At 36.9% G+C, this 21,257-nt stretch overlaps 1 protein-coding gene across 2 annotated transcripts in view; it reads left to right on the top strand.

The window, feature by feature from the left end:
* Positions 1 to 21,257, top strand: part of ZCCHC7 (zinc finger CCHC-type containing 7) — a 178,834-nt gene that overhangs the window by 12,967 nt on the left and 144,610 nt on the right. Inside the window, exons 1-2 of one of the 2 annotated variants that reach the window (XM_065406628.1) lie at positions 5,380 to 5,415; positions 7,485 to 8,193. In XM_065406628.1, the coding sequence (XP_065262700.1) occupies positions 5,380 to 5,415; positions 7,485 to 8,193 (745 nt within the window). Of the gene's footprint in view, positions 1 to 5,379; positions 5,416 to 7,484; positions 8,194 to 21,257 lie in introns of those variants that run through there. The other variant, XM_065406629.1, reaches the window with a different exon arrangement.

Genomic DNA, 21,257 nt, shown 5'->3' with positions numbered 1-21,257 from the left:
GTCTTAACTATCTTGAGTAATATTGTATCATCTGCAAACTTTGCCACCTTTTTTGCCCTCTTTTTCAGATCATTTATGAATATGTTGAACAGCACAGGTCTCAGTACAGATCCTTGGAGGACCATGCTATTTACTTCTTTCCATTGTGAAAAACTGACCATTTATTCTTATCATTTATTTCTTATCTTTTAACCAGTTACTGATCCATGAGAGGACCTTCCCTCTTATCCCATGACTTTGCTTAAAAGCCTTTGGTGTGAGACCTTGTCAAATGCATTCTGCAAGTCCAAATACACTCTATCCACTGGATCACCCTCGTCCACATGATTGTTTGACCTCCTCAAAGAATTCTAATAGATTGGTGAGGCATGAGTTTCCCTTTACAAACGCCATTTTGGACTCTTTTCCCAACATATTGTGCTCACCTTTGTGTCTGATGATTCTGTTTAAGACACCATTTTTGTCTCAGATTCAATTTTTTTCTTGTTTAAAGCAGTTTTTCACTCTACTTGAAAAACTATTTCTCTCCATTTGAACAAACTACAAACATGCTAGAAAACTAACATTTCAAGAAAGAGCACTTAGTCTCTCCTGTTGCTTCTTATTTGTTTGGATAGGCTGCTGTTTAGCAATGCAAGCTATCCTCCCTTTGCCTGTGAAGTATTCATAAAATGGCAGGGCTACTTTATCCATTAGTGTCAACCTCATGGTGCCCTCCATCTACTTCTATGCTACTTGAAACTGGGATAAGAGGACACTTAGATACATCCTATGTCAGCTCTGGTGCAGGATGGATTAAAATGATTTCAATTTAAATAAAACGTGTTTCAATTTAAATAGATTTGTTTAAAGATTAATTTAAATTTACAGCCATCTATCTGAAGTTCTGTTAGAATAATTTAAAACGTTAAAAACACCAGTTCAGTAAGTTAAAAAGACATTATGCATTGCACATCTTCAGTTGTCATAGTGGTATTATTCATGATACATGAACTGTGTAGTGCTTTAGCCTATTTAATTAAATATGGATAAAATGGAATAGAGATTTTTCTAGTCTGGACTCTAAGTGTTACAGGTATTATCCAAATCTCAAATGATTTAAATCTGAACAAGCTGGTGGGGATTGAATAGGTTTTGGCCGTTCTCTGAGACCATTGATTTTTCTAGAACAGAATATCTTCATTTGCTGCTTTGTTTTGTTTTTGTTTTTCATACTTGGGGAAAAGGACTAGCTATTCTCCTTTCTCTTGTACATACTCCATTAAACAATACAAACACATCTTTATTTTTGTACAATTTCTTTAATACAGCCTTTGTCCTAAAAACAGTTTAGAGTTAAGTAACACCACTACAGAGATTACATAAAAGTACAGGAAGAGAAAAAATGAAGATGTATAGGTAGAGCCTGAAATATTTACCAGAGACCCCTGCCATCGCAGGGCCTTCTGACCGCAGTAAAGGTCTGCTGCTCTTTCCTTCCTCAGTATCCTGGCTTCTGCTGGGGCCTTATCCCTTCTCATTCTCTGTTTTTTCTGTAGCCTCTTTCCCATCCTGGATTTGCTCAAATGCCTTTAATGCTAATATTCTTAGCAGCAACCAGCAGGTGTAAGTATCATGTCAATTTTGCTCTTCAGTTTTATTGCCATCCATCTGGTATTAAGTAGCATCAGAGAAACTGACTAGATTTGTCAATTCTGTTGGCTGCTGCTTTGTGAAGATTTGAGCTGTAGCAGGTGCACTGGAGGTGACTACAGACCCGGGGAAAAAACACGCCCGAGGTCCACATTTGAAAGGCTGTCTTTGCAGCTACAAGGGCATAGAGTGTTAAAAAAGAAGTTTTCAATTTACATTTGAAATAAGATGGAGAGTTATTTAAGCAGGAGTTGTCTTCCAGCTGGCAAGAGAAGTAGAGGGAAAGGCCATTGTACCATCTGTGTGCTATATGTTGGGACTAGCAGGAGGACAGTACTAGATTAGCAGAGGAATTGTGGGGAGAGTGGAGGATGTAATAGAGACACAGGGTATGTGAAGTTGGTTCGAGCAAGTCCATGAAGAATATTTAATATAAGGGGTACTATTCTTCCCAATGCAGGGTGGTGGTGGTGGTGGCAAGGGATAGCATTGGATGCCAGACCACCCAGTTGGCTGTTGTGCACAACACCCTCTAGCATGCATAAATGCTGCTTTCTGAATGTTCCAGACAGTACCTTCTCAACTGTGGTCAATGAAGGAGCTTCCTGCAAGAGAATGTGTTTTACTAGCCATTATTCCAGAGCTTCATTTGGTACGACTGTTGGATATTCTTTCTCCATCCTGTAAAAAGCGACAAAGAGTCCTGGGGCACCTTATAGATTAACAAATGTATTGGAGCATAAGCTTTCGAAAGCTTATGCTCCAATACGTCTGTTAGTCTATAAAGTGCCCCAGGACTCTTTGTCGCTTTTTGCAGATCCAGACTAACACGGCTACCCCTCTGATACTTTCTCCATCCTGTAACTCTGCCTTCTAGTCAGTAACTACACCTTGCTCTTTTCCGCCCTCCCCCTCATCCCCTACAATGTTTGTCATTTTTCAATCACATGATGCTATTTTTTAAAAAATCTCTCTCTTAAGAAACTTATTTGTTAAATGGCTATACAGAAAACCGCTGTCAAATGCACAATGTAAATACGTTGAAAAAAACACAATGGTTTTTTCTCTAATCTCTTTCTTTTAGAATTCTAGGGCGTTGCTTGTAACAACAGTGGTTTAAAAAATTTCAGACAAGCGTGACTTTTTTTTTTAAACTTGGCTATGTTCCTTTAATTGGGTTGTTCTCATTTAGTGTCCAAGAGACACTGCCAGCCATTTTGCAACCATTATTGTTCTTTGCCTGTGGCACAAAGGAGTTTAGTCTCCTGAGGACTAAAATGCCTTAATTTAACTGACGTCATTGGGCTCAACATAGGGATATTTGCGTGAAACTCAGTAGCCTGTGATAGATCGGACTAGATGATCTAATGGTACCTTCTGGTCTGAACTCTAGGACATACTGAGGGAAGCCTTGCACCAAAAGTTGTGCCCGTGGCTCAGTTAGCTACCGCATTTGGCCAAATCCCTGCACCTTTTGTATATTAGCACCAGGACCTTGACATGGATCTTGAGGCAATGTGGAGTGTGAATCACCACTGTGATGTGCTCTTATTGGTCTGTATTACCTAGGAAAATGGTGGACCAGCTGAAGCTTCTGCTTGGCTTTCACACTCAAACCCAAGGGAGTGCTTTGTGGTAGTCCAGCGTAAAGGTGACAAGCATCAGTCCCTTTGGGTAGGCCCACATCTGAAAGGAAATATCCTCTTTAGCTGAAGATCGAAAAAAGCATTTCTGGCTATTTGAATGTCAATAGGAGTTCAGTAAAATTCCAGGACTTCCCCATCACAGTCTGAGTGCAGATGTCCTCAACAGAGGATGAAGGGAAAGCTCTGTCAATTTCTGTCAAGGGCTTTCTCTTTTCCTACCAATAGAATTTCAGTTTTCCTTGGCTAGAGATTGACCGGCCACTTTTCATCCAAGTATTTTTTCTCACTCCAGCACTAGAAAGTATGAGTAAAGTTATTGCCCATGTTTGGTGAGAATGAGATGGAGAGCTGGATGCCATCCAGCTTATTGGTGATAAAGCCTGTAGTATCTCATCTCCCCAGTGATCTGACATATATGCTGAAGAAGAGAGGAGACACGATTGATCTCTGTAAGACTCCCCAGTTCAAGAGCCTCGGGGAGAAGGAGGAGCAGTTAGTTATCCATCCTGATCCTCTGGAGTCTATCTGACAGGAGAGAATGAATAGATGTTAATGGGGATGGGCCAAATTGCACTAATGTTGTCTAGATGAATTAGCAGCACCTCATGATCAAGTGTCAAAGAGTGCTAATAGATCTAACATTGGATGCTTATGTTTTTGGTCATGGCTCACTTAACCAACTTCTCAATAACTTTGTCTAGAATGTGAGGGTTAAAGACACAACAATAATAGGCAAGATTATTTGAGTTGAGTGATGGCTTCTTGAACACCAGCCAAACTATTGCTTTTTAACCGTGATGGTGGGCTCACCTTGTTGAAGGAAGTGTTCTATACTTGCTTTCAAAAATCACAGATTATTAGTCTAAGGTGGCATAAGGTTGCTTGATTGGGCAAAAACTCTGTCCAGGAAGGTGGTATGTTCCTCATCCTCTGCTCTGATTCTGTCTGTTTGGACCTGGAGAGCTTATATCGAGTTTGAGTGATTCATTGCCAACCCCTGTGCCTCCGAAAGTAATATAAGGGCTCTTCAAGGTAAATGCTAGTTGAGTCAGAGATTGTCTGAAATCAGTGTTTGTACTTTAGCTATTACAGTTCAGCTAGTCAAGATTTTACAGATGCTATGGCAGAAGTTTTTTTTAACATTTCTCTCAGTTGAAGCATAGAATTGCATAAATTTGTTTGGTCCTAATCCCATTTGGATACATTTTGTGTCACTATGTTCTAATCTCATTCTCTCGTGCTTTATCTAGCATAGGTCATCAGTGAACCAAGACAATGGGAGGAAGGTGTGTCTAATGGCCAGTGCACCAAGAGTAGTGGACAACAGATGACTGTAGGGCCTTGCCAGACTATCATTGCACTGGTCATGTAGCTAAATAGGGCTCTCTGTCATGGTGTTCTTTCTGGAAACTCAATGGGCTGATGAGTCTTCTCTAGTGGACCCACCGATTCAGGGGGATCCTAGACAGAATGTTGTAGTTGTCATGGTGGAGAAGAGGTTTCATGCTAGATAGAAGTGTCATCTGTATGGGTATTAAAGTCTCCCACATTTATAAATATTGGAGACTCCAGTACCAGGCCAGAAAGTAGCTCAATTAGCTGTGTTAAGAAATGGTCAGAAATGTTTTGATGGAACTGAATTTTTTCTTAAAACTGAAATTTCATTGGGAAGGGCGGGTTTTGACAAACTTTCTAACCCCCCCCCAAAAAAGTTATTTTTTTTTTTTTCTTAAAATGTCCCATCTTGTTTTTCAGGGGTTTTAACTTAATGTATTATTTAAAAAAAAGTTTTTAAAAAGGTCAAAACCAAACCAAAATGTTTTGAAATGATAAAAAAAAAAATGTTTTGCTTCACCGGAACCATTAAGTTTTTCACTTTGTGAAATATTTTGAGATTTTGACTTTTGTCTCTATTCAGAACAGGAATGTTTTTTGAGTTTTCAAAAATTCTCGCAGTATGGGAATGATATTTCCTGCCCAGCCCTAGTGATAAGCCAAGGGCTGTGAAACAGTAGAATTCCTATGCTGTCCTTGTCTCTGTCCTTGGATTTTCCCATCAGAAGATCACGTTAATCTTTGCTGTGAGCTCAGCAATTTTGGGATGAGGCTGAATTATAGGACTCTCTTCAAATTGTTGGTGGGTACACCATTTCAAATGCAGATTTAAATTAGAGAGGGTGCAAAACCCCTTGTTCAGTGGTCATAAGCATTATTTTTTTCTACACTTAAAATCTGCAGTTTGTTTGCAATTTTAGCTACGTTTACAATGTTTACTTTTGCAAAAACTTGTGTATGTAAGGTCATGTTGGGTGCTTTCCTTTTTAGTTTGACCTCATGTAGAATGTTACTATAGACTGAAAGCTCTTTGGGACAGAGACAATCTCCTCTTATGTGTATGTACAGTACCTAGCATAATGGGACCCCTGAACTTGGGTGTCTTGGTACTACCATAATAGCAATAGCAAATACAGATTTGAATTTTTGATTTAGGATGGATATATATCCTTTGTGGACTTTAACATGGCCAAACCACCACCTTCCACAGCCAAAAAACTCAGGATATATCTATACATTGATTAAACACCTGCAGCCGGCCCAGGTCAGCTGACTCGGGCTCGCGAAGGCTGTATACACCTCTACCTCGCTATAACGCTGTCCTCGGGAGCCAAAAAATCTTACCGTGTTATAGGTGAAACCGCGTTATATCGAACTTGCTTTGATCCACCGAAGAGCACTGCTTTACCGTGTTATATCCGTATTCGTGTTATATCGGGTCACGTTATATCGGGGTAGAGGTGTAATTGCAGCATAGACATTCACACTCAAACTGGAGCCCAGGCTCTGGGACTCCATGACAGGGGGAGAGTCCTGTCTTAGAGCCTGGGCTCCATCCCGAACCTGAATGTCTGTATGGCTGTTTTACAGTCTCATAGCCCAAGCCCTGTGAGCCCAAGTCAGCTGACCTAGGCTGGCTGAGGGTGTTTAATTGCTGTGTAGACATACCCTCGGAGTCCAGTCTTGTATTTTTTACATATTCAGAAAGGTCCATTTACTTGAGTAGTTTTATTGTGTCCAGAAATGCAAGATCAGGCTTTAAAGAGGAAAGGAAAATACATTTTCCTGTATGTAATGTGAAACATTTTTAAAGGTATGTTTCCAAAACAAATATTAGTTTTTGTACAAATGGACAAGCTGTGAAATTTGAACGGCAATTCTGCATTGAAAAATGACACTAAAAATTCTTACTCAGTAGACTTGGTCTCTCTGTGTATCCAGAGTGGCATTTTACTTTACTATGTTTTTACACTTTTTACCAATGTTAGCACTACAGAGCCAGCTATGGGAGAGTGAGCTGGATTCTATTCATATTATCAGAAGAACTATAATCTAAGTTCCAGTTGCAGATTTCTTATTGTTCATGATGCATGTATCAGAAATAACTTATCTTGTTTGCTAGACACCAGAGGAATGTTATAAATCTGAAATCTCGGGTTCTGTTCCTGGCTCTGGGTGGGAGTGAGTAGTGGTTACAAGTTTGGCACATTTATTCTAAAATGCAGTGTTCCTGAGTGGAAGAGATATGAGACTTAGGTTCTATTCCCAGCTCTGTCGTAAGTGGTCTTAGTATCTCTTTTGTAAAATGGGTGAATGGTTCCTGCCTGCCTCTTGACGTGCAAATATGAGGCATTGCTCAGTAATAAAGACTGTGAAGTACTCAGAATTAATACCGGTACAGTAATTGAAAGCGCTAAAGCTAAAACGCAGGATCTTCTCTTGGCTTCCAACTGAGTCCTGAGCTCTGGTTTTGTGTCTACCATGTAGGAGGGTTACTGGGGACTAGGATAATGTTAAATGCAATTGTCATGACTGAGTCAAAACAGCTGAGGTTAAAATGAAATTCAAAGTGCAACCTTAACTATAGCATTTGCTATTGTGAATGTTATAATTAATGTTTCCGGTATCATAAATCTGCTTGGTGTGATGTCATTTTCTGTGTTCATAGCTCTGTGATTGTCCACGGAAACACCTACTAATTTTCTGAGGATATTATGTAGTTAACTATTGTTTGCATTAAAGAGTGGTGTGAATGATGTTTTAAGTATTTAAAACGCTTCTGCTATTACAGATGGAAAAAGTATTACATTTTCATGGAGTTTCTGGACCTATTTACTGGGCATTACTAATATGGTGTTTTATTTTTCCTAGATACGGGTCTACTTTCTTTCCAGAATGTTCGGGGGGCATGGAGACATAGAAACTTATGATGATGACCTTTATCGTGAGGAGTCATCCAGCGAACTAAGTGTTGACAGTGAGGTAGAATTTCATCTCTATAGCCAGGTCCATTATGCACAGAGTCTTGGAAAAGTCAATGGGCAGGAAGAGAATGAGGAGATAGTGGACTCTGTAGAGAAGCAAGTTCAGAGTTCAGTTTTGATCAATAAATTGGACCAGGGCAAGAACCTTATATTTTCGGACAATGATGTTATTCAGATTTCAGATGGCCCTGAGGTCATCATCTTGTCTGACACACCTGATGAAGACAGTGTTTACAAAAGCAAAGTGAAGAAGACAGCAACCTCCCTAACACCAGCTAAACAATATAGTCAACCAGGATGCTCCACACGGAACCCTACTAGAGCTTCTGCACCCACTACCTTGGATTCTGATGCAAAAAAGTCAAGTAAAGAGAAAAGAGCTAGTGAGAAGTCTAAACCAACTTCTGCTGGTAGAGTACGCATGATCCAAGAGATTCTGGTAATAGAGGATAGCTCAAATGATGAGGAAGAAGAGGAGAGCACGATCTCTGAAAGTGATAATGTGGAGAGCTGGATGCTATTGGGATGTGATACAGATGTCAGAGATGAAAATATCATTTTGAACATTGAAGGCTGTGGAACTGCTGTCAGTGAAGGTCAGTATTTTTGTGTAGATAACACTGAATAGAGTAAAGGAGCTGATGGAAAGATCTGGTTATCATGATATTGATGTCAATATTATAAAGAAAAAATAAAGGGAAAGAAGTAGATGCAGTGCAAGGTGGCAAAAACCAAAAGGAGGAAATTGTAAAGTGGGATGGCAGACATAAAATATGATGTAGCAGATAATTGTTAATACTGTTGTGTATTATTTGAGTAGTGCCAGACATGTGTATAGTGCTTTGCAGAGAAGCAAATGACAGTCTCTCTACTCCAAAGAACTGACAAAGAGAGAGGAGGGAATTCAGAAGGACTTGAATTAGTTAAATAAAACTATTACTGAGAAATAAACGGGGGGGTGGGGGGGGAATAAACCAATATTTGGTAAGCAAGAATAGAAATAAGAAAGATATATAATGGTTAATTATTGTGATCAAAGCAAATAAGTAGGTAGTGAAAATATAGCAATGTCAAGAGAAATTTGAGAATAAGCAAAATTGGAGGGAGAAATCACAAAACTAAGACTACTGAAAAATACAGTAGGAGAAGGGTATAATCCCTATAGTCAGTGTAAATAATTCAATTATACTGAGACTTTGCTGTTTTCTAAAAGTTACTATCAACAATATACAAATCCTGCATGAAATAGTCCACAGTCATTCCTAAACAGCAGGATTATTGATATCTAGCTTTTTGGTATATTTTAAAATATGTTTCCAAGTTACTGTAGAGGAAAGTCAGTGAAGATGAGGTAATTCAAAGAATTGATTGTAGAGACCTATTCTTAGCAAGTCCTTTCCATGGTGAAGTTATCACATTGGCCGCACGTTGTGATGATTATTTTATTGCTAGGATAATATGTATTCTGGAACCAATGACTGAAAAATCTACTTGACTGTCATCTTCCCTTTCCCTGTGCATGCTAGTCTCGCTGCACAGAGATAATTTCCAGAAACAGTGTCCCCTGTCAGTCACTTGAGAGGGAGCGTTGCTGTCAGATATTGATTCAGTACAGTAAGGCCTGTCAGGTCACCTGTAGTAGTTAGGGCCTTCACTCAGCTTTGACTCTCAAATATATGGGTAGCACTTTCTCAGCCCTATATTGCTTTAGTTTTCTTTTCGTGCCCACAAATGACACACTATGTGGTTATGGGTATTGAGGGAGACATTCTTAGTTGCTAATATGTGTACTAATATCAGCAAGCAGGAGATTGCTTCAGAATTATTGTTCAAATGGTTAGCACTATTGCCCACATATTTGTAATAAGGGAGGAAGCCAGAAATATGTCTTCTTTCCCTTCTTTAAATTGTCTGTTCTTTGCCTCTATTCTGTAACATTCCCACCTACAGAATGTTTTTTTCTCCGGTTTGCTTTTCTGTAGTTACTTGCTAAATAGATTATAACACACACCACAATGTGTTGCTTTGAGACCATTGTGCGGCTGCCCATTGTCTAGAAATTTCACAAAATAATTGCTGTGCGCATTGTTCTCAAATCAATGGCAAGTATTGTGGTACAGAACACAAGTTGCCACATCACATTTCCAGGTTGTCACGTTCTCTTATCAAATATGTTTTCTCCCTATACATCTGTTTTAAAAATAATTTAAAAGTATAATAGATAAGTATTAAAACCCAATTTTACAACATTTTATTTGATTGTTTTCTTTTTATATTTTCACATTTTCTTTCCTTTCTTCAAAACCACAACTGTGTCATGGCAGTATAAAGTATATATATTTCTTTAACAGAATGCTTTGTGGCTTTCAGGCAGCAAATGTACCAGGACATTCGGTAATACAGTTTGTGCATAGCAAAATGATACTTTGCTAGTGGTAACTTGTGTACATGTCACTTTTGTTTGGTCATTTTATATTGTTCAGTGAATAACCATATTGGACAGGCAAGGTGATCAATTTATTTTTTGACTCTACACATCATTTGTAGGCTTACCTATAGGAATTGCCCGTGGTGGTTCTAAAAATTATCCCACAGCAGAATATAGAAAAATGTGTAAAGAATACGTAAGCTTTTTATATTACATGAAAAAAGTACATTATGCATTTTTTGGAGATATTTTGTAATCAATTTATCAAAATAGTGATTTTACTAGATGTGATACCAATGTGAAAATTCAAATCTTTGTTCTCTTATTGCACTACCATAATTTTGTTGTGCAGCTGCCTAAACTCAAAGAGTAGCGTTTAGAAAAATTAACTTGTGGCTAATATCCAGAGGTAGTTTTGCTTCATTTGCAGTGAAGCCCTTCAGAAACCCTTCCCATGTTTTTGACTAGCATCAGTAATGGTATTGTCAAGGGTAATCTCATGCTTTATGATTTACAGAACAGTGATCAGTTACACTGTGGAGTCTGGTACCATTTTGTAGCCTTCTTTCAAATATGTGCATTGAACTTAATTTGTTTTTGTTCAGGCATTATTTCCTCCTTTCACATGTATTTACTTTGCAAAACATCTCAAGACTTACACAGTTTTTTCTGTTTAAAAGGTGCAAGCTAATGATGACATGTTTGAGAGTAGTCTAATGTATGTGAGAGCCAGAAAGGAACTGTGTGCTCTGAGCCTAAACCCCCAGCCTGAACACAAAAGACTGAGAGGTAAAGTGTAGCATGCTTCTTGGAAGAGGTGTAGGTTAAATCAGTATATGTCTGTATTTTGACTGAAATTCAAACAACCTTTATTCAAGCATACACAATGCAGAAAAGTTTGCTCCATCTGGTGTTTTGTTTCTAAAACAAATACAGTGATGTCGAAGGTAAAAACGACACAGGGCTGAAAATTAGTTTTGTCTTTTGCTGGTATAAAAGTAAAAACCAAAAGAGTATTTAAATATTTATTAATACATTCAGACATAGTGGATTAATGGATAACTGTAGCATATCAATTTTAAGGCACAAAACCTGCAAATCTTCAATATCTAATATATCCATAATTTATTTATTGAGCTTCACAGCATCATCTCTCAGGTGCTGTGGACTCCAAGTACAGTGATTTGCTGAAACTTGAACACAGTCATGTCAAATCAAAAGAAGAAAAGGAAAAACAAGGTGTTAATTCGTTTTTATTGTAATTGTATTAGCAAATTATTCTTTCAGAGACTTATTTCCTCTAATTCAGGTAGGAATTATTTTGAGAAATATTTTTAGTTATACTCTCAGAATGTTTGGGGCACAGGATTAAACATCACTTCTGTTGATTTACTGTGAATACCTACTATGTAAATTATTACTTTTTAAGGCTTTTAACATGAGTGTAGGGGGGGGATATAACAATTAATGACTGGTATCAGAGGGGTAGCCGTGTTAGTCTGGATCTGTAAAAAGCAACAAAGAGTCCTGTGGCACCTTATAGACTAACAGATAACATTTAATGACTGGTGAAACCTTTATTTTTTGCCAAAGTTACTTATGGCTGTATAAATTTGAGAGACCTCCTGTGACAGTCTGTTGGTATATGTAGTGCCCAGTTTGATTCACACTAAAAAGGGAATGAAACATGCACAATACTGTGGCTATTGGAGTGGCCTGTTGTGTCAATCATTTGGTGGGCCTGTCTTTGTGCTTGAGACATGGAGATGAAGATACTGGGGTTCCACTAGAATAAAAAATTACTACTCCAGGGAAAGGAATGAAGCACCCCTCCTAATTGTGTTAAGTTTTCTACATCTTATTTGCCACCGTAGTTAAGAACCACATTATTTTTAAATTATAAAAACAAAGAACATCCTTCCTTGGTTCCCCCAGCGCGCACACAGAATCCCTTCCATACATAAACTTCCTGTCTCTATTCTGTGTCTATTATGGTGGTACTTAGAAGAGATGGAAAAGCATACAGTGACCTGCACTTTCCATTGAGACAGAAAGATGTGTTCCTTTCAAGAAGTGTTTTGGTGCCTGCTGCATAAATCAAACTGCTTCTGCTATTTCTATTTTGAATTAAAATTCTGAAAATTTTAAATCATGCTGTTCAAATTCCTAATCTGTGCATCATGGCTCTTAGGTACATATATGAAAGCCCTTGTATTTTTACCCTTCCTTCAGCCTCCCTAAGGATTCATGGTACCCTTTACATTTTGGTTTTATTTCAGTTTCCCACCAGTATTTTTTTTTTTTTTTACCAAAGCTTGTTATGACACCATGATCCTGGTGAGTGCAATTTTTAATCATAGCTATGCAGCAATATCTGGCTAAGCTTCTTTTTTATTTGAGGAGACGAGGGTAGGTGCTGGCTTTCTTCTTTCCTGCTGAGGTGTCTCTGGAACACTGCAAATAGCTATTGTTTCTCCAGTGATTCTGATGGGTCTCACCCTGATCTCAGTTTTATATTGCGAGGTTGCATATGGCTTGAAATTGATCAAGGCTGTCAAAATTTCATGAAGCAAGTTAGATCCAAAGGGAGAGTGACCAACAGTGACCATATCTCTTGCTCCCTATATGTGTTCCCTATGTACGTTGGCTCTTTTTTTAGCCTTCCATGTGTGATATTTTTGAAGGTACATTCCACTGCTTTTGCCGTTTTGCACAACGAAAGGGAATGATTTTTTTTTTTCATTTGGCATTTTAAGCAGGGATTATCTTCTAGAGTTGGACCTTTACTGTGTATTTCCAGGACATGTAAATGCTTTGTGCATGAGACAAAGATAGAGACAACAATAGCAGATTTTTATTTTGTAAATATATAAAATTAATTTTTGAGGCAGATGTATCCCAGACCTTTGAAAGATAGGCTTTCACCTCCTCTTCTCCACCACAATCAGGGTATGTATGATGAGAGGGCTAATCTCCTGTAGCTGCCAAGATTTCATCCATTCCCTCATTAAGGGCCATCTTTTAACATATTTCCTCTCCTGTATTTAGCACTAGTCTTAATCTCTGCACTTTTTCTACATTTGGAGAGACAGTTTTCAAAGTTGCAGCATTGAGGATCGCCCTAAGGGGTGCAAAAAATGATTTATCTTCTATCCCCCCTGCCCCATCGGTGACAAAGTGTGTTATTTAGACAACGTTTTCTGCTATTACCCGTTTGTAGAGTGCAATTCCGAAGGCGCTTATTGACCCCAAAAATCCCAGGAAGCAACACATGTTATTCTCCACTGGGCCATTGGAAAGGCTACTTGTGTTTTTAACTAACACAGTAGGTCAGCTTTTTGAAAGAGTGTTTGAGGTATCACTTCTGGCAACTAGAAATTGCTATTAAAAGTAACAAATACTGGATATCGCTTGTTCTGGTAAACAGCGTTAAATTCAAATGCCCTTTATGGTCACTGCTCAGCAGACTGAAAACCTCATTAGAAACTCTGGAACCTTCTTAGGAGCTTTGGCTGGCATAGTAATAACATTTTGGGATGTTGACACAACATGAGATATTTTAACTAATTTACGTGTTCTCCGCACATAGCAGATACTGTTTGGGATCCCAGCACATGATAGCTTGTCTTCCAGCAGCTGCGCTCCAGATTAGATTTCCGATTTAACTTTTTATTCACATATAGTATCTATTTTCTTCCAACAATGATCAATACCTCAACCAAAAAGTGTGTGCACCCAGGATTATGCTCTACTCTTTTATTTAAACATTTCACTCAGTGATTGCATGAATGCTTTGCTTCTTATAGCTTTGGCTTTGATGGCAAATTCAGACAAATGAAGAACTGAAGACTCAGAGCAGATTGTACAGAATTGAGCCAAAACTTGCTGGTCATTAGAAAATATTTTAAAAGCTATTTATCAAATGATCTTCAGACTCTACAATTTATAATACAGAGTACTTCCTGCTTCTTCTCCTACCTGCCCAACAAACTGATTTTTAAAATACTCTTTATGGTGGTGTTGCGTAGTGGAACAAACTAATGGCTGACTGACATGTGGGCAGATTATTTACACTCCAGTTTAGGAATTGGCTTACCCTTACTTTGTCAGTACTGAGAAGAAGCCTTTTCAGGCCCTTTAGTTTGGTTATCATCCCTGTGTTGCATTTCAAAACAATTTATGCTTTGTCTATTGAAGATGCTTTTTCTGTTTGTGGAAATTTTATTGGTTAAAAACAGCGGGATTAATGAGAGAAGAAACACTGGTCATCATCCTGTAAAATAGAAGCTGCTTTTTCCAAAGCAGTTTGCTCATCTTTAACTAACACCTTAGTGTGACTGTCTGTCTGTCTGTCTTTTGCTGGGTTTACAAGTCTTGCTAACTGCAAACTTTCCTTGTTAAGCTTCCCTTTACATTACTTACATTTCCCATTCAGCCTACAATGAAATAGTAATGAAAATGTATGCTTTTAAAACAAAGTATCAAATCTTCAAAGACTTTACTTCTTGCCCTATTAATGTTGGGTCGTAACATTTGGCCTTGGAGTGAAGCTTTGCTTAGAAGCAGTAATCATAACAACTACTGCTTATGCAGATATTGGAGTCAAAATGGATAGATATAGCAACCTCAAATACTGCAATCTAAGTGTTTTGGTACTAGTCAGGATCCAAAAAGGAAAAGCCCTTCTTTGACCATCAGTGCTTCACACAGATTCTTCCTGACAGTTGAATTTTGTTAAAATTCTAGTGCTCTGTATTGAATCTACAAAATTGCTTTGAAACTTAGACTACGATTATAACAATCCTGCCTGCACTAATAGCCCATTTTACTACTTATGAATGTATTTAAGCAAAAGCAGGAAAATCTTTTAAATATTTTTGGGAAAAAACTTCCTTCTGCCTCTTTACTTTAACATTTTCTTTGATAACCAGTTTTACATACTTGGTCTTTGCAAAATGGAGTATCATCTTTTTATACTAGATCTTTGATATTTTTATAACAATCCCTTATTTTGTTTCTGGATTTTGTTTTTTAATTTGTTTTAGTACATGAGAAATCTTTTGTTCTTTTGATGCTGCAGGAAAAATCTGAATTACCATTTCTTCCTGTCCTCAAAATACATTTTTTTTTCTAGTTCTGAAAGGAATTTTTACAGATGCTTAGCTCAGCAATGAAAGAAAATATATTTTCTCTTCAATGAAATTAGATTCAATTAGAGTTATATCAGTAGTTTTTCATATTTACATTAAGAACCCCCGCACTATGGGACAATGTACAAATTTATATCAATTTATGACACCAGAATAACCCAGAAAAAGGTTTTTTTGGCAGTGAAAAGGAGTTTTTGTTTAAAATACATTGCTGTTCACAAAGGTTTGCCAACAATTTACTGTATCTTTGTTTACTTGAGACATTTCATATTAAGCTTTAACCTTTGAAAAACTGTTGGGCATTACAGTTCAACAACTGTGGCTAGTGCCGCTTTAGTTAATTCCCACTCACCCCCCTCCTTTTATGGGTTTATAATTCTCATTTAAGGTTTATTCTGGGCTGAAAAAAGAGAGGTGAATCTTAGCCCAAGAACATTTTGTAGACGTCCAGAAATATATTTGACCAATTAAGATATAAATGTAGCAAACAACAAAAAAACATGGTATTTTTTGATACACAAAATAATTTACATTTCAATTTAAAATGAAATTTGACATGTTATAAAACCCTACAATCACTTTCGATATTTCAGTAAAATAAAAATTGGCTGGCAGATTTCTGTTTGAATAGGGGCTCAGTGTCTGATTCTGCTTGCTTGGAGCACAGTTTGAGAGGTGCTGAGCAACCTCAACTTAGATTAAACTCTCATGGCCTATAGGATGTCTCTGAGGAGGAATTGGTGCCTTGCAGGATTGGCGCCTGAGGCCCAGGTCTTGCACTGAACTCCGTGTGGATGGAGATATCTTGCTATATGGAGCAGCTTGCGGGATCTGGCACTGTGTAACTATTTGTGTATGGAGGTTTACTATACGTATTTTAAATGCAGACAGAAGACCATGAAAGTAAATAATCTTCTTTTCTAAAAGTTCCAATGCATGTGCTGATATGGTGGTCTCTAAAAGGCTCATTTTATACTTAATTTTATTTTTCAATTTTTGAAGGGATCTGTTCTAATTAATATTATACAGTGTGTGTATTTATAATTATATGCTCACAAATAAGAGGAAATTAATAAAGTTACATGTAACATTATATCACATCAACTAAATTTAAAATTAAGGGTGCTGTCATTAACTTCTGATTTTTTTCCTACATATTGCAATAGTGTTGAATCTGTGTATAGCTTTATAATGTGCACTTCTTTTCTTAGAAAAGTTTTAAAACTGATGCTTTATCTTTAATGTGATTTTTTTCTTGCCTTTGTTTGTCAGAACTTAACATTACTTAAATGGAGTGGGAGTTTTTTGTGCATGAATTATTATAACAGCATTCACCCCGGAGCTGTAATAAGCAGTGGGAATCCACCTACCCCTTACTAGATACAGCACATGCATATGGATATTTTGATTAAAAGAAAAAAGTTAATCTTCTTTACGGTGTAATGAGGATACACTTGAATCTCTTGATTATTTTAAAAAAATTAATAAAACTAATAAAGTTCCTTTAGAAATCTCAAAAGATCTAGTCTAAGTCTACCTGCAACCTTAGCAGTCCCTTTTATCTGTACAGATTTCCCTGCCTATTGTGGACCTTAGCTCTAACTAATTTAAATTTCCCATGGCTTTGGGTTGCAGACTAGGTTTTCTGCAAGAGTGCCCATGCTTACATGGTCATATATTCTGGGTGACTTTTTCACTTTTTTTTCCCCCCGCTGTTTTGTTGATTGTTAAAAGGGGAATTTTTTTCCCACTTCTCTCATCAGTTTGATCTTTCTTCCTTGTCCCATTTATTTGTGTTTCTTACAGGTTGGGAAGAAGTCTTATATTGTAGCTAGATCTCTAGGGGCTGGTGGGAAAACTAATTTTGTCCTTTTTTAGTAGAGGTTTAATTTTTTTTTAGCAATTAAAAAAATTCAAATAGTTTTTAGGGGGCAACAAGTACAAAGAGAGTCAGCATTTATGACTCACCATACTAGAGGAAAGGGGGGGAAACATTTAGTTAAAATATGTACAAAAGCAAGTAAATATATATCAACCTTTCATATTAGAATAAATATAACATGCCAAAGTAGAATGAAAAGCAAGAACATGGTGACTAATACCATTATTGTGACAATAATTCTGGTTTGTAAAACTGTCTACTGGAAAGGGTTTTACTTTTCCAGGGAGTAAGTAAAATTAAGACTTCTTCCAGTGGAAATTGTCTTGCCAATCAATGTTTTAAAATGAAGATGAGTAAGTAAACAAGAAGATTTCATTCTGAGAACTGTTGTGTTATGTTGGTAACTCATGCTATTGAAGAAATTCAAGATTTTGTCACAAATCAGAATTCTGTCCATTTCCTTTTCACATGTGTGGGACATAGTGTAAAGGTTTGAAAAATATTATATGAAACTACTGTAGTATCAAATGGCAAGAAAATGCAGAGTTTTAGATGACTGTTAAAGATTGTGTACTAATAACAAAAAAAGGTAGTTCTATGCACCTAAACTCTCACTGAAGACCTTAATTCTTATGAATGTGCTTACAATTGGCATTCAATAGTGTGTGTGTGTGTGTGTGTGTGTGTGTGTGTGTAAATAAAATAATCTGTGTGTATTGTGGCGGAAAAGGCAAATTCTTGGTTTATTAATTCATCTTTATGGGCACAACGGTAAAAAGCCCTGATGCAAGTGCTCCACCATATTATTGACATCTGCTAATATTCCCATTAGTAAAAAAAAAAAAAAATCCAGTTTATAGAATTTCAGATGTAGCAATTGTGTTGTTTACTCACTTCTACGGGACAAGAACTGACATCTGGATTCAGATAGTCAATATATCTTCATACACACATCATACTATTCTTTACAAAAACAGCCAATAATCTACTGTATACACATTTTAAAAAGAGAGCAATCCCAGGCTGTGCTTCATTTTGTACTTTGGCATCTTTAGAGGAGATCACAGCACAGGGACAGATCTATTCTTAGAGTGTAAATCTGGCTGGAGTAACTCTATTAAAGTCTGTGGAGTAACTCTGGATTTAAGGCAGTATAACTGAGACCAGAGTCTGGCAAGTTGTCTGTTAGGTTTAAACCACCCTGGTTTCCCAAGAAAACTCTCAACATTGAATAATTTTCTGTTCTTTTGATGTATTACTAAATTGATATTACTCCCACCAATTTTAGTAAAGATGGGGAAGCCACCTATGAGTATAGCAGTTCCTGGAAGATACGGCAGTGAGAAGGGGTGGCTCTAAGTTTACATAGAACAATATGGTTCCAGTGTTCAGCTTTTATTCTATTTTCAAATTACTAAACGACGTCAGTAACGATTGTTGGAGCGACTTGGAGTATTCTTTTTACAGTACACTACCTGACAATTTTACTCTTTATGAATCACCCTGGGAAACTTGCTTTTAAAAGTTACCACAAACTTGTCAAGTTCAGGAATTTGGTCTCACCAATTTAACTGATAAAGTGCAATTTTTTGGTTTTGTTTTTAAAATGTTAACAGTTGACAAACCTTTTAGATCTCCAGAGGTGATCTTGTTCTGCCTTTGTATCATTGTGCTGTTTCACCTCTGCTAATACATCTCACAAAGTTTTATCTGGAACGTTAGTTACGTGTCTTTAATGTATGCTGAAAACTAATAACATAGCTTGGAGTTACAGAAAAGAAGTAACTGTTATTTCTGTGTTTTCAGGGAATACTCATAATGCATGTAGTGCTAGAGAGCTTACTCTGGTGAAAGCCTAGAACTCCCACCTCCAAAATGTATATATTATTTAACAAGTATCTGTATCTCTGGCTGCAAAGATTGATTTTGTGGTTGTCATTAGTTTGCTGCTGTTTCTGTTGAATCCATTTGTTATGTTTATTCAGTGCCAAGTTTGATATTGACATTTCTTATGATATGTATTGTTTTCTCAAAAGATGCATATAGCATACTTGTATATGTATTATATGTAACATTGGGAATGGGAAAATACAAAGAGAAGAGGATCTGTTGGATACAGCGCATCTCTGTGGCAGATGTACATAAAACCTAATCTTTGTACAGTGTGGATAGGTTTAGGTGCAAATACTGCTTTATTGTCGTATAAGAGGCTATTACAACATATACTTTGACCAAAGTCCATAAACCTAAAGAATTGCCAAGTGATCTCCGGGCTTTTTAAACACTTTATAAACTATTCTCCACCAACTGTTTAAAAAAAAAAAAAAAAAAAAAGTCATGACTGCCAGATGCCTTTTTTCAGTCTTTATTTGAAACTCCATCTGCGTCTTGAAACACTAGAGTTTTTTCTCCCCTTTTAAAGCAGAGGCCGTGAAATACTTATGGTGATTAACAGCCACTGTGGTGACAGTAATAGTTTTAGCTCTATATTTATTTCTCAGTCTAGATACTGCTGTGAAGGTAAGTCAATAAGGTTTCATAAGATTATATCTTGTAGATTGAAAACTTTAGCTTCAGGGGCCTTTCATTTTATAACAATTGTGGGCTCAGAATGAGTGTCTCAATGTGACTATTTGCTCAAACTCATGTAACTCTAACTTGGGACAGTATTTAGGGGAGGGGGAAAAAAAGCTTTGGCATTCCCATTTGCTCTGCATTTACTGTGAAATACCTGCCTTTATGTGACTTTAAAAAGAAAAAAACTACACACAAAAGGGCAGTTGCCAACTTTAAATGCAGATTACTGTCATTTGAAAATGTTTCTTTAAGATATGACGTAATAATTTCCAACTTTGCTCTTAACAAGTTAGTCATAGTCTGTGTTGTAAATTTCAGAAATTTTGGTAATACAAAACCAAACAAAATTCTTGCATGTGATGTTTGCCCTTCAGTGACATAGAAACTTTTCCATATTATTTGAATTATGTTTCTGTAGAATTATAACTGAGCTGAGCATACGCTCTCGTCAAGGCCTGATAGCCAGTTTTTGTGTGCCTGATTTCTAAAATTTATATGGCACATTTATAATTTTATGTTAACAGAAAGAAAAGTTAAAAAGATTAGCCATGGTCTATACACAGTTCAGAAAGCGTGATAGGATGTGAGCAACAGCATTCAAAACTGGCTATTGAAGCAGAGAGAAAATTCAGTTTAGGTTTGTAGTATGTGACTTATTAAATATATTGTAAATATCCCCAAGTGTCTGTGTGTTGGTGGGTGGGAGGGTTTGCTCTTAGTGTTTCATTGAAACATTGCTGTATTGACCTTTGATTATAAGGAGATGGGGAAATTTTGATTTTTATTAGTGTGTGTTTATATTTTGTCTAAGTTGTGATGCACCATGCTTTAAAAAGTGTTATTTTTTGAGCTTTCAAACTTGCAGGAGTTGAGAGTAAATGTGTAAAGTGTGTTAGTGGTGACTTTCATTTTTGACAACTGGATAAACCTTGAAAAACAGGCATGCTCTAACATTTTTCTCAGAATTTTACTTTACTTTAATTCAATTCAATTTACTTTTTAAAAAAATGCTAGTATTATTTAGATAAAATGGATGTACTATTATGCAACTTGTAGTTCCTCTGGATAACCTTCTGACCCAGGTATGGTTTGAAGTTGGAACTTTTTTTTGTTAGCAAAGTAAATAGTCTTTACAAAAAGATGAAAAAGAGGGAAAAACAAAAGTAAATTACTTGCCAGTAATGGTATTGCATCATTTAATTTTCACAGGATTTTGTTTACAGGCTTCTGGCATTTGCCAGTATGCTGTATTTGAAGTGTGTTCATGTCACAAAGCCAGTAACGCTGTAGTCCTGTTAACGTCTATGAAAGGAAGCCCAAATAAGTTGAGTATTCTTATTCGATAACCTGCTCTGACAGTCCATTTTCAAAACTGCCTGAAAACTTGAATGTGTCTAAGTGTTGGTTCTTAAAGTTTAGTGTAAGTGCCTCAGTACATACATTTGATTTGTTTACACATCATACATGTTGTTTTATTTGTGTCTTTTACTATTATATCTACACACGTCCTGTTTTCACTTCTGTATGCCAGGCCATTTGTATGTTCTACTTATTAACATAACCGCCCCCGCCCCCAAAACTGGACGTTTATCCAGTCAACTTGTTAGATAGTTTTAACTATCA

This window comes from Emys orbicularis, chromosome 6, assembly GCF_028017835.1.
Source record: "Emys orbicularis isolate rEmyOrb1 chromosome 6, rEmyOrb1.hap1, whole genome shotgun sequence".
Taxonomy (NCBI): Eukaryota; Metazoa; Chordata; order Testudines; family Emydidae; genus Emys; species Emys orbicularis.
Note: the sequence above shows the minus strand (reverse complement) of the source record. Positions and strands in the feature narration are given on the sequence as shown.